Source organism: Centrocercus urophasianus, unplaced genomic scaffold (genome assembly GCF_019232065.1).
Source record: "Centrocercus urophasianus isolate 14NV4802_14NV808 unplaced genomic scaffold, USGS_Curo_1.0 seq_34, whole genome shotgun sequence".
Taxonomy (NCBI): domain Eukaryota; kingdom Metazoa; phylum Chordata; class Aves; order Galliformes; family Phasianidae; genus Centrocercus; species Centrocercus urophasianus.
In genome coordinates, this window is record NW_024884911.1 from 6,980,931 (window position 1) to 6,995,069 (window position 14,139).

General features: G+C 45.8%; 1 protein-coding gene across 5 annotated transcripts in view; it reads right to left on the bottom strand.

Moving 5' to 3' along the window:
• The window catches only part of TTLL11 (tubulin tyrosine ligase like 11), a 50,782-nt gene that overhangs the window by 8,029 nt on the left and 28,614 nt on the right, over window positions 1-14,139 (bottom strand). For 3 of the 5 annotated variants that reach the window (XR_006170875.1, XR_006170876.1, XR_006170874.1), the window contains exons 8-10: window positions 13,869-13,975; window positions 9,763-10,107; window positions 8,720-9,584 (exon numbers count right to left, since the gene is read on the bottom strand). Coding sequence is in view for 1 of the 5 variants with exons in the window: in XM_042830728.1 (XP_042686662.1) it covers window positions 9,785-10,107; window positions 13,869-13,975 (430 nt within the window). In the remaining 4 variants the exon portion in view is untranslated. The remainder of the gene's footprint in view (window positions 1-8,719; window positions 9,585-9,762; window positions 10,108-13,868; window positions 13,976-14,139) is intronic. The other 2 variants (XR_006170877.1, XM_042830728.1) reach the window with 2 other exon arrangements.

The following is a 14,139-nucleotide window of genomic DNA, read 5'->3' on the forward strand; positions in this document are numbered from 1 at the left end:
CCATTTAAAAACCACGTTAGCAGAGGAGATTAAAGCCACTGAGCCAGCAGTGTGGGTGCAGGAGTTCAGCAGAGCAGGCTGCGCACTGCTGTCATTTAACGTAGCGTGTCACCTCTGCCTGGCTCCATTAGCAGCAGAGCTGCTCACAGCCTCAGGTTTGACTCACGCTGCCTTCACTCAGAGGAAAATGTTTTCCAGTTTGTCATTATATGCCCTGCACTATTACTGATCTTTGAGAGACGCTGTACGAGGTTATTCAGTTATTAAAAAAGAGGTGAGAGGAAGAGAGAGAGAGATTTGGACACCTGTAGGATCTCTGCAGTTTCCTACCTGGCAGCAAGCACGGTGCCACGTCACATAAATAATATTGATGTAGGGCCTTAACATTATCAGATTTTCCCATTGCTGGTGTGAGCTGTAATTGAATAACCCTGACCATTTGATTTTTCACATCTTTGAGGAGTAAAACCTGAACGACAGAGATCCCAAGCTGATTGCTTTTGATTTATTACAGTCAATTGTTTTCTACCTGGAACCCATACTCCTCCCTCATCTCTCTGAGCTAAGAGAGAACAGCGAGACTTGGACTGAAGAGGACAAACACGAGGCCAGAAACTCAGTCTACAAACTATAAACTGGGGAGTTGGGCTTGGAGTATGTGAAGGGCATTCCTACTTTCACCTGCAATGGCGGCTGCAAGCAAGACTACTGCTCGGGTCTGCATCACTACAACTGGCTTTTGATTTTGTCTTTCACGGCATTTTTGTGCCAGTTCCACACTGTACTTGTAGGAAAAGAAAAAAAAAAAAAGGAAATTAGCACTCACATAGGTCAATTTCTTTCTATCATCTCCCACAGAGCTACCTCAGGCACACCTCAGAGCTACCTCATTGCCTCGGTGGGACAGGACAGCCACGGCAGCCCAGCTCCCTTCCCACAGAATCCCTGGAGATGTGGGGAACCACGTGGCCCCATCCTCCCAGGATCATCCTGCTTCCATCCTGTGACCATGCAGTGCACCAAACACTCACTCACACCTCCCAGAGCCCTCACTGCGTGCAGCCATGTGAAGCTGCTCCCATGATCAATGCTTGCTTCCCTGAGGCTGGTGGCTGTGCAGTAATTGCTGTAGGTGCCTTGGAAATTAAGATACAGCATTGTTCACTGGAAATTACAGTACAAGGCTGTTCACAGAAGTACAAGAGCAGAGTGTAACTGGTATGGCAATAAAAGGCACGGAGGGCAGAGCTGAGTGGACAGTGAGGCCCAGCTCTGTGATCCACATCAGATCCCTGCGCAAGCTGAGGTGTCACAAACGTAAGAACCTGATGGACTGATTCCAAGGACACCAGGATGGGAATATGGAGATGCTAAGCTAATGTTTGCTACCCTGAGCCAAGACTTATTTTCTGACCAAATGCTGTCCTCTGGGTGAACTTTGCTCATTTGGCCCTCATTGTAAATACCCAAACATGCCTCCATCCAAAAAAAAACAACCAGCCTCCACGGCGCGACCACTGCTCACTGAGCGACTCTTTAAAAACAAGGTGAAAGAATCTTACATCAATCAGAATAAAGGTACTTACGACAGAGCCCCTCAAGCTCCACCTGTGTGGTAAGAAATAGCTTAAGAGAGGGGTGTCAGGAAGATACCACCACAGACAAGTCAGACACAGACCATCTCTGACTTCTGGGACCAGCCAGTGGTTAATGGTGAGACTGGTTAATCTCACATACTTGGTAGAGAGCGCATTTATACCCATCAATTCAAAAGAACTTGTAATCTGTTGCTTTAACAAACTGCACTGTTTGCTAATCTAGCCATAAGAGCTCTCTATCTGAGCGTGGCTCAAACTCTGCTCATAAAGAGAGGCTGTGTGAACCCACTGGGATGTCACCAGGCAAATCGGGCAGTGATGCCGAATGCCACCCAACAGACCGTGCATCACTGGGAATCTAAGCTCAACCACAAACTCCTCTGACAGCTGAGGACAAGATGAAATGCACACAAGGGGTTATTTTCAGCCAAGTTACGTTGCCCTTTAGCACACCAGTGCAATAGGAATGCACAGAAAGGTCAGTGTGGCTCTGCTGCACTCCTGAGGTGTGAGCAAGCCTGTACCTAGCTCTTGCTGACCTTTCCTGCAGAGCTCACCTGCATCCCTGGGCTGAGCTCTGGTTAAAACACCACTGCACAGCCCCCACCGCACTGTTAAACAGAAGCGTACTCAAATAAATCACCTCAAACTTAGAAGATGCCATTAGCTATTAACAAACACTCCAGGCCTATAGGTGAAGGTAATTCAATATGATGTGCTTGGGCATGCAAGGTAATAGGTTTCAGCTGAATACCCTGTGATGCAGCCTCTTCAAGAGGAGGTTAAATGAGGCTGAGACAGGGACCAGATGGATTTATTTGGGTAGCAGTTTTTTTGTGTTTGTTTTTGTGTGCATCATCTCTGTGCTTAAGGTCAAGAGAAAGTAAGGAGAGCAGCAATAAAAGCATGAGCTCTGCTAGACACAACTGGGCAGGCTAGCACAGGGCTCAGGTCCTCACCCTTCTGAAACAAATCAAGCAAGCAGGGCTATCCTGCCTTTCTGCACTCTCATGATCTGCCACTGCTGGAAGCCTCTGCTGTTAAAGTGAGCTGATTCAGAAGAAAACCATGATTTCTCCTCCCAGAACTATGCATTAAAAAAAAAAAAAAAAAAAGAATAAGCACCTCTCCCACACACAAAGAAAGCTGAAAGCAGTAACTCTAGCAGCAGTTAGAGACACAGACAGAGGCAGCAGTGATCTCGCTCACATTTTTAGGACAGGTTTCTCGCACACCTGAGCGCCTGCAACGGAACCTGGGTGCGCCTGCAGGCAGCAGCATTAGCAGCCACACCAGCTGGCACCTCTGCAAGTAGGCATCAGCTACAAAACCAGCCATTGCCTGAGAGCAACGAGCACTCAGCTGGGGCTCTGCTCTGAGAGGTTTGCACTTGCTCAACTGTGCAGCAAGAAGCAGAGCAGCCCAGCAAGAGCAGCAGCCTCAGTAACTGGCCCTGATTGAGCTGCTGCTGCAGCTTGGCCTCTCAGAGCCACTTCTGTTAACCACCATGCAGAACGCTAGCAAGGATTTTACAGCAGTTAAATCAGGAAGTGAATAACCCACGTAACTAGACAGCAAAGCACAACAAGGCATCGGGCTGAGCAGCTTGGGCCAGTGCTTGTCAATGCCTCAACACTTTCATTAGGAATGGGTGCAAATCATCACCTGGAGCACTTCACAGCCAGCAATCCCAGTCAACACGAAGGAAAGCCCCAGGCCCAAGGCAGGACCACTAGTACAAGAAGAGGATAAAGCTGACAGCCAGCAGCAGGGCTGCAAGAACAGAGCATCTCTGGCCTGGCCTAACCCAAGGCAGCTGACCCATCTGGCACAAACTGCAGGGCACTCTAAGAGGGACAGGCACAAAGCTTGCTTCTGGCAGCAGCTGGCAAGAAAGGTCACAAGGAGCCCACTGCAGGGACAGCAGCACAGGGCTGCAAATATGCATGGCCTCAATCAGAGGCAGCAGTTACTTCCAAATTCATTTTTAAATGGAAACAATACTCAATAAAAATCATAGCTTTAATTGCTGACTGTGCCACCAATAAGTTTTTGCAGCCATCTTGTAAGCAAGGATAACAGAGACTAAGGCAACCGTGCACAGACCTGTTCATCACAGAAACTGGAAGCCACAAAAACTGTTTGGACAGTGGCAGGTGCCTGGCAAATTCAGCCACACATCAGAAAGGCTGCAGATAACGGCAGGGCAGCTGGCTTTCAGCACTGCTCCCCTGCCACACAGGTCCGCATTACACAGCCTGCCCCAAAGGACAGCTGGAACAAAGCTCTGCCAGAGGAGACAGAAGGAGCTCCACAGTCCCACGTCTCTCCTTGCCAGTGCTGGCAGGGAGCTGGGGAAGCTCAGAGCTCTTCAGTCAGCCCTTACACAGCTCCCCAACACTGGTAACGTCAGGGAGAAGCACAGAGTCCAACAGTCTAATTTCTGGGTAACACCAAAAATAAGCACAGTAGCGAGACAGAAGGTGAGAGTTTGGTTCTCCCCTCCTTCCTAATGACAGCAATGGAGAAGCAGGAAGACAAAAGCAAAAGCAAAGGAAAAAACCCGTAAGTTAAAAGCTGTGATAACAAGAGCTTCAAGAAAAATAAACCAAGTGAACTACTTCGATTAAAACAGACGGCAAGGGGTGAGCAGAGGGCAGGAAAAAAAAAGACTTTTCTAAAGCTCTGTTTACGTTCCACTAAAGATCACTCACTCTTGCAATGAGCAGCAATCCTCGGGGCTCCGGCCGCCTCCTCACTGCTGTGCGCTGCAAAAGGAAACCAGATTCTTCCCCTTTTATCTGCACGGATTCCCTCAGTCCAGGACTTGTTAGCAGAGCATTTCCTAACAGCGCTTACAAATCACTACTGAATTTGTACCCGTTTAGCAGTAACCTGAGCGATATTACTAGAGCTGGGGGCCAGCCTGCCTGGCTTTCAGGCAACCCTCGGTGCCACCACAGCAACACCGCCGCTGCGCCCGACAGCACCGATGCACTAAAGAAGCTCCTCCCTGCTTCGCGAAGCTTCCATCAGCTCTGCACGTGGCAGAGCGCGGAGGCGGAGCGAAGCCCAGCAGACCCGCGTGCCGCAGCCTGGAACCCAGCGGGCCGCCCGCCCGTCACTGCTGGAGAGCTGTAACGACTGCCACCCGTTCAGGGACAGCCCGCTGACAAACACTGCTCGTTAAATACACGTCGTTACGTAGTGCCAATACGCGTTTTATTCAGCAGTCGCGATCCCCATTTGGCCCTCGAGGCACGCTGCCCCAGCCGCCCTCCGCCCGCAGAACCGATGCTCGCGTCCCGCCCGCCCCACTTCACCGAGCTCCCCGCGTTTCTGCCCCGCTCTCACCTCATGCCCTCCGGGCTGTTCTGCGGCTCTCCGAGCTGCGGGCACCGGGACCGCGAAGCCCCGCTCCGGTTGGGCCGCGTCCCGCAGTCGGTCCCGACGCGCCCGAGGGAGCGGACGCAGCGCCGGGGCGCGGAGCAGCTGCGCGCTCACAGCGATAGGACCTCGGCCGGGACGAGCGCCCAACCCGGGCAGCTGAGCCGAGCGGCTCGGCCCGCCCTGCACAGCTGTGCGGGATTGCGCCGCGAGGGAGCGCGTGTCGGCATCGCGCCGAGCGGCCCGGCACGGCTCGCCCGTCGCATTCCATGCTTTAAACGACTGACAGCAGCAACGGACGGCAGAGCAGAGCTGCGGTCCCGCGCCCGCGCCGAGCCACAGCCTGGCGGGAGCGGAGCCACAGCCAACGGCGCTCCTTGCGGCACTTGTCCTGCAGTCGTCCCAGAGAAGCGCTTTTGGGGTTTCCACAGAGCGCGTAGCTGGGCACAAAGCATAGCACAGCGCGTTCAGCTTTAGCACCGTTTGCAGCCCTTCACGTTATCACAAAAATAGGGCTGTGGAGCAGCACGGGGCAGCCGTGGCCGTGCCCCACACGCGGTCCCAGCGCCCTGTCAGGGTGCCACCATTGTAAGGGTTTCATTTGTTGAACATTTATCACCTCTAAAACTCAAAGAAAGGAAGCCCGTGCTCTGGAAACCGCCATTTCCATGACAGGTTGAAGCCAGAGGGCAGGCACTAACGTAATAAAGCTGCAGAGATCAATCTCATCAAGCAGATGGAAAGGCTCGCACTGATGCACGGTAATGCCCCGAAGAGATGAAGCAGGGGAGATTCAGCTTCAGAATGAAGACACTTGTCTTCCAGAAAACAGTGTAGAGCAACAGAGGAAGATAAACTAATAGAATCAGGCAAATAGACCCATCACTTTATTAGGCAAGCTGAAAAGCGAAACTGTGGAATTAGGAAGAAACTCAGTAAACCATGATGGAAAAGAAAACAAATTAGAGGGAACTCGGCAATACTGAGAAGCAGATTGTCACTGTCCATCAGACAGAAATCAGAGTAAGGTCGGGCAGGGCTGGCAAGGAACAAAGAGCTGCCACCATGACTGATTGCAGTGCAGGTGGTGAGGCTCCTGTTTCATGTGTGCACAAAAAAGCCAGCAGGGCATGAGAAGCCACTGAGCAACACTGAGCAGGAGATGTCATAAAGCTCCTTCCCTCTTTAAAGCTAAAGGGCTGTGAGCACAAGCAAGCACAGAGCTGGTAAGGGCGCAGCTCCACATTGCTATGGAAGACATGTTGCAAGAAAACTACAACTCCTGTCACAGCAGGCTGGAGCAGCAGCCGAGATCCAAACCAGGCAGGATCCAGGCAGCAGCTGCTTCTCTGGCAGCTTCAGATTCAACAGCTCACACAGCTGGGAGCAATGTCCTGGTCACACCATAGCATCTGCAGAGGCCCCAGCCCCTTCCAACTCAGTGTGAGAGCATGCACCTACCCTGTGTCCAATGAACTAGGCAAAGCTCAGATGAGAGGAGGATGAGATCCCTCCTCATCACAAAGGTTTCCACACTGCATTTTCCATCTCTTGGAAGGGGGCTCTGGTCACCTGATGATGGGCTTAACACAAAATTAATGCATGGGGAGAGCACCTGCAGAGCAGGGGGAGGAGAGCTACAGCTGAGACAAACTCTGAAGCAGGTGGACTGGGGTCTCACACCTGAGCAAGCATTAAGTGCCTAATTAGCTCAATACCTCCATTTCAGAGCTGGTTTTGAAAGAAAGTTGCTAGGAGTGCATGGCAAGTAAAGCAATCCGGGCAGAGAGGGCAGTTCAGTTTCAAGTGTGTCAAATCAAGTTAGAGGCAGAAGACAAATTTCAGCCAACTCAGAAGACAAGAGCTCTATGCAGAATAACAACTCACATAACTTGGAGTCAAACAAGGAATCACCCAGCAAATAGAGGCACATTCAGGATAGAGACAAGCCTGCAGGGAGAGGAGATGACTAGACTGAAGTTCTGTACACACTTGCCTCAAATCTGCTTTAGATGTTCAGGTGTTTTACTTGGATTTGTGCCCAGTGAGGAACACCAGACCCAATGTGTCTGATAACAAGAAAGATTTCCCTGGTATGTAATGTTTATATATGTTCATAAATGGAATACTGAATGCTGTTATTCTCTGAAAAGATTATATTAAAAATACTATTAAAAAATGCTTGTCTACCTTTCACATATCATTTTTCTGCTAGAAAGCTATCTCAGGATTAACAGATTATCAGTGCATTCGCGTTCATATTCCAAATTCAGTATCTCTGGTCACTTTCTTGTGTTTGCACAGACCACTAACTTAAGGGCTACGTGAAATTGCTTTGGATGCTAAATAGTATTGCAAGTACTGCATTAGATGGGAGGGAAGAGAAATGTGACTTTGTTGTGATGACTCTCGAGTGCACTCCTATTTACTGCACTTTCCCCTCTCCTCCCCCAGGAATAATGTGCCACTCAATTTTCCAATTAGATAAATGTATGAACACTGAGTTACCAGAGGCAGATCATTAAATCTTTTACCTACTCCACAAGGGTCATATTCGAAATAGGAAATAGAGTATACTGCATCAGCCTGTGTATGCACAGGTTATGAAAATCTGTATGAGATCCAGAGAATATAAAGATCTCCAGTGCTCTTTATATACAATAGCTAATTTAATCCACTGATACCAGGGTAACTTCTGTAGTCGCCAAAAAGAGTGTTTTAGGGCATAGGCTGTACTACTTGAAAGCTCCAAAGAAAGGTATTCACATCTGTACTATTTCAAATCCTAGTCTTCTCTACCTCTGTCTTTACAGGACATCAATCACAAGATGAGGGAAACTGTAAGCTATTTTCTAGTAACACACTGCCAATCGCAAGACAAATGTCAGATGTCACAAAATGAGAAGCAACCATTTTTCAACTTGGGAATGTCTTCAAATATGTTACAATGAGACTGAAAAAAAATGACCCTTTCAACTTCGTTTGTTCTGACAGCTGCCAGACCTCAGAGTTTGGCATTTTATCTTCATACTGCAATAATCCTTATGAAACTTAAACAAGGCAGAGGGCAGTGGCGTTATGTACAAAAAATTACAAACACTGAACAAAACCAAGTGTCTACTACTGCTCTGACTTGTGTTACAGAAAGAGAAGGAAAAGAGAAGCAGCTACTCCCACAGTTGTTATTATAACACATGCTAGGCATTAGATTCTTGCAAGCCAACCTTGACTTCTGTGTTGCACTGCCATGCTCACTTGGGCAAACAGCATGCTGTTTAAAACAAAACATCAGAAAGTAAATCCTAAACATTCCCTAGAGTAAAAAGTCACTCCATACTGAGTGTGCAGTTAGTCCTTGACATTCAGTGTGAGGACTTTCTCCACACTGACAGCACGATTCCTGTATGGCAGACAACAATTCTTGTACGTCAGCCACTGGAAGATTCAGACATCAAGATCAGGTCATTTGCTCAAACCAAACCTCACTGCCCAAACATTGTGCCTTCTTAATATTTCGTCATTTTTGACAGTATGACAAGCGCTGGAACATGAGTAGATTGTTAACATGAAATAATAAAACAAAGGAGGAAAATCACATTATACATTATCATCATAAAATATGAGACCAGAAAAAAATCGACTGAACAGCACCGATGCACCAAGTTATCTGTGTCCTTTTCAGCCAGTCTGTCTCTGCTTAGCCCCCTCCCCAAGAGTGTGATTATGCAACTCACAGTTCATTGCTTGAAAAACAAGAGTAGAACTCCTCCAAAAGAGCTCCAGTGGAGTCCAGCATTCTTGACAAAATATCCTGTTGAATAATATAGATCTAAGTTGTAGAGAGTCGTAGATAGAAGAAAAATGAAGATTATGTGCAAAGTCCAAAAAAATCTGCTCTGGGTGTTACCTAGGCCCAAATAAGATAGCAAACATCAAAGTAGTATGAAAATCAGCAAACCTAGAATACAATTAGTTTAGCCTAAAGTGACTGGACTGGCCTTCTGGATGACTTCTGGACCTGGTTGACTTCTTACACCTTTATGCAGTAAGGCTCTTTGCAGCAACAGTGCTTACTACTTGAAGAAAAAACAACACTGAAGTCAACAAATGTTACTTAATGAAGCTTGGTTGCTTGTGGTTTTTTTTTGCTGTGAATCACTGTGATCTTATTGTTTCTGCAGAAGCAAAAGGACTCAAACATCTCTCATTTTTCTTTAAAAAGTTAACAGTACTTCTTATGGCAAGGACACGTACAAAGTAGAAGCAGAAATATGATTTCAGAGGTTTAAGACTGAGTTATAAAGGTAAGTGCATAGCTATGGGCAACGAGCAGATCTGTACCAGTACCGACAAGCCCAGTCCAAGCAACTGAAATAACAGGGTCAAAGCCTGAAGTCTGACCAAAAATATAATCCCAGGTTTTTGTTTTCAAAACCACACAACTGGAATTTGCAACTGCAGCTCCTTAATTGGTGTCCATGATACACTTAGTGCATTCGAGGCATGTAATTTCTTAACATGAGTGTGCCTCTCAGGCAGTGCACCCAATTCCCATGATGTTGGTTATCTTCTCACTGTCTGTTTGTTCCTTGTCTTCACCTTCAAAATAAAAGCAGTTTGTCACGTGAGATGCACTGTAGGCTCAGTGGAGAGGTTAAAAAATATAGTAGCCATTGTGAGGAAGGATCAGTATTTAAGAACGGGACTTTTTGAAGAGCATAAGTAGGAAAAAAAAGGAATTCAAGAGTCTTTTCCACATCCTGCAGCTTATACATACCTGAGATTAATTCTCAGTTCTCTCAGTCTCTCCCTGCTCCTGGTGAAACAGCAGCAGGATAGCGATGACTTCTGCAATCTGCAAGTTTACCAGCTGCAGCCGTGCGGTTTAGGAGGGGTGCGTGCAGAGCTGGGGTCACCTCAAGTCCATCTGTCGGACAAGTAACCGCTGCACCTCGGCGCTCCACAACCCCTCGGCCGCAAAGCAGGCGCTTCTCATCCAGGGCAGCCAGGTGATACTCACAGAAGTCAATCAATGATGCCACCTGCTCATGAAGAGGGAGCGACTTGTATTTTTTCTGAGCCAAACAGAAGAAAGCTTCAACAAAGGCTTGCAAGCACATTCCTGCAAGGAAAGTGACTTTAAAGGAGATTCACAGCACATAAACATAACAGTACCTCATTTCTGTGCTACCAGCGCCAAACGTCTACGGGCCAGGTATGAACATAAAGTTGAGCAGTTAACATATTTAATACAGCAGCCATATACAGTGTGGAAAAAACACAGAGGAAAAAAAAACAAAAATCAAAGACCAAAAGACAAGGTTCTGTCTGCGTGTAACACACCTGAGCCCGCTCGGTGTCTCAGTACAGCATATGCCTGTGTTGCAGACAGCTATTTCACTGAGGCTATTCCTGTTTTTACAGACCCCAGCCTGACCAGCACCCAGGCAGCCTGAGCCAAACTGGTACTGCAAAGACTGCTTTCAAGATGCTGTGCAATTAAGCTGATGTACAACCAACTGTGGTTTCTCTTGCCTCAAATATTAAGTCGAAGGCAAATCAGACACACACTAATACACTGAGCTTCAAAGAAAACATTCTGTTGGTCTCCTTTTTCTCTGTATATCGCCTAGATGTCTTGGCTCGTGTCAATCAAGAGCCAAGCGTCCTACAATAGAAGTTTCACTTCAACTGAAGGAAAAACAAACAGCTGAATCACAAGAAGGGAAAGTGGTGCAGTGCCAGAAAATCCTGCTGCTGTAACAAAGTCTCTGCCCCTTCACAACCTAGAGTACACTGCAGTACAGAACTCTTCATGTGTTCTTAGATCACACTAACCTGATAACACATTAGCACAGCCAATGGAAAGAAGGGCTGCATATTAACTGCATATTAACATATTATATGTAAAACCTTAAAATAATGCCTAATTTCATTTTTCATGAGTAGAACCGTTTCAGCTGCCCTGTGATTTAATTGGCTCTCCAGTTTGAGCGCACACTTTAAGAAGTTCAGTTTAGGATGAGGTTTGGTTTTTTGCACGTATTTTTTTCTAACAACACTGGTTTATCAATGCTGCAGGAAGAACACCTTTTCTAAATATTACAATTACATTCTAAAGTGTAATTTCTCTCAACTAAGACTGCAGCTGAGGTCTCTCACGATCTTGGCTGTAAAACAGCTTCCAAGAGAACTGCTGGGTTATCGGAAAGCAGCAGCTGCCAGCTCAGTAAATTATTTTATCAGTCACGGTGAGCTGCAGGCAGAGAAAGCACCTTTAGCAACATCCAGCTGCCTGCTCCGTAAGTGACACTCATGTGAAGCACTGAGTGAACAAAGTTGGAAGCTGCAGTTTTACAGCAACAGTTCTCTATGGGCTACAGCTGGAAGCAGGCCAAATGCAAAGACAACAGAAGGGAGTGGGGAGTTGCTAAGGAAATGATACCAGCTCACCACAGAAACCACACTGAAATCCTAAATGCAAATACTCATTTCCCATGGGTGTCATATCTATAGAAGGAACTGACTAGACACCACTGACAGACCTGGAAACTTCTCCACATCTGTGAAACTGAGATCCTTGATGTCTCAGCAGAAGAGACCTACAGATCTATTATCTGCAAGGGATACCTGAAGTCAGCCTCAACTGGGAGAGTTTTTTTTTATTAAAATGTCAAAATAGCAGAAAAGATGAAAGATTATATATAGTGATGTCCAAAATCAGCCTGGGCATCAGTTCAGCTGGGCAGCACAGGAGGGGTTTTCAGAAGATGTGAGTAAATTAGGCCCCTGAAGTGATGCTCTGCTGCCCTGGTGCTGTCTACCACATTAATACCTGAGTCTTATTTCAGAAATATATATGAAGCAAGTGTGCTTACTTTAACAACCTAAGTCCATAAAATAATCAGCAGAAGAAACCCTTTAGTGATGTTTTGTAACCACCTATTCTCTTGAGCAAATCATTTGTTTTAGTAACCTCAGGTAAACACACAATGCAATTTCATATTAAGCAACAGAAAATGGGGCATCCTGGTATTATCTCCAGCATCCAGTACTTCAGAGTCCCCTAATGCTGCATCCATAGCGTGCTGCCACTTAGGACTAAATTATATACAAACATTTACAAAAAGTAGGTTTGAAGAGGCTTTCATTGCAAGAAATCCTTTCTAAACATCAGCGGAGGAAATACATCAGAAGTGTCTCCCTGACCTGCACACAGTCAGCTCAGGGCCCAAGGGTCAGCAGTGTGGATCCAGCGCTGTTACAACCATTTCTCACCTAAACTAATTACATCTAAGAACGGCCGTCCTCCAGTATGAGCAGCAGATAGGAGCCGAACTCACAAAAGAAACCACTGACATTTCAATTAGTTTGTTTTCCTTTGAAAGGAATTTATGAGAAATCTGTCTTACAAGCCCCAGGAGGGAATGCAGATGAATTCTCCTCTGGATACAGGTAAACTGAATAGAGTTTGTAACTTCAGAACTGTACAGAAGAGACTTGGATGGTCTGAGAGGTCTGGGCTTTTTTTTTTTGGAGGTGAAACCAATCTTCATGTCTATGTATAAAGATTTAAAAAATAATCAATGTAATCACATTTTTAAAAGGAAACCAAAAAGATCGATGGGATGTTCTCTCCAGCATGCTTATTAAATAGTGAGATATTTTCTGTAATGAGCAAATATTTGAAGTGTAACTATCTAACAGGAAGGTATTTGCATTCATTTTCCCAACCACTCAGCTGCACAACGAAGAAGATACGCGATGGTAACAGAGGAAATCACCAGGGGAACTGGGAATAAGATCAGAGGTTAATAAACATTTTCCTTTTGGCTTAAAAATTCTAAAGAATTCTTACTGCTGTTCAGCAAACAGCTTCCCATAGCTGCTTTTCTTATCCAATGTTTTCAAGAAATATATTTTAGTTTAAATGCATTGTCATGATAGAGAGGTAAATGGTTCAAATACTGAGCTACCACTGGAAGGGGCACGCTGTGAGCATGGGCCTGGCACCTCCTGCACAAGGAGCTCTGAGCAGCTGAAAGGAAGTCCCAGGACAGGAAAATCCCTGGTGGAGTAGATACATTTCCTATAGAAGACTTTTAGCCATATTGAGTATATTCTTACATTGGACATTACAAACCACGCTGGATGTAAACAAGTTTAAAAGCGACTGAAATGACTAATGCTCTTACATGAACAAAGAGAAGCATCATTTGCCACAAGGGGTGCTTGTAGGGAAAAGCACTGCTAATCATCCTTAATAAGAGCCAATTTAATGGTGAGCACCATGTGAGTTTGTAGAGAAATCAATTGTCCTTCCCTCAGCCAACACAAAGCCAATGAAAATGGGGAAAAAAGAAAAAATAGAGTATATAGTTGGGCAACTGGGAACTCTCTGGAAAGCAATATGGCTGGTTTTCAGTGTCCCCAGAGTAACCAGTTTGGATGACAGAATTAAATCAAAATGAAGTTAATCATATTTATTTCTAGCTCTGGCATAGGTTTTTGTTTAACTCTTAGCTAGACCATGTAGGCTACTCCATTAAGGACATATCTTCTTACACTGTAATTAAGTTGGAAGCTCCATTGGGAATGCCTTTAAACGCTCTCCTGCAACAAGAGTTAGGAATGCTAAATTACAAGCACAACAGGGGCTTATGGCAGATTTATGCCATTAAATAACTGAAAACTAGGAGTGATCTATAGATACAGGCAAACTGCCATGGAAGTAGCTAGGAGTTGTTGTACATGCCCCAAATAGATGTGCCTTGCTCCCATCGTTTTTACTGAAAGCTTCAGGGTGCTTAAGCTATCAAAACTACCCACAAAAAAAAAAAAAATCACCAATTTTCATGGTCTTCAAATACAAAACAGCATTACCTGATTCTTTGTGATCAATTCCCATGCTGTTCCACCTTCGTGTGATATCAATGTATAAGATATCTACAGAAGCCATTGAAAAATTGCTGTTACTGAGCTTGCAGTTTCTGTTAAAAATGAACAACAAAAAAGCAAAACATCTGATTACTTCCAAACTTCCAAGCCATAAAAACCCATGCAAGAGCAACACAGAGGACAATGGGGAAAGTTCTCCCTGTATCCTAAGCACACTCACAGATTTCTTTTATGTGCTACTGAACACTGCATGGAA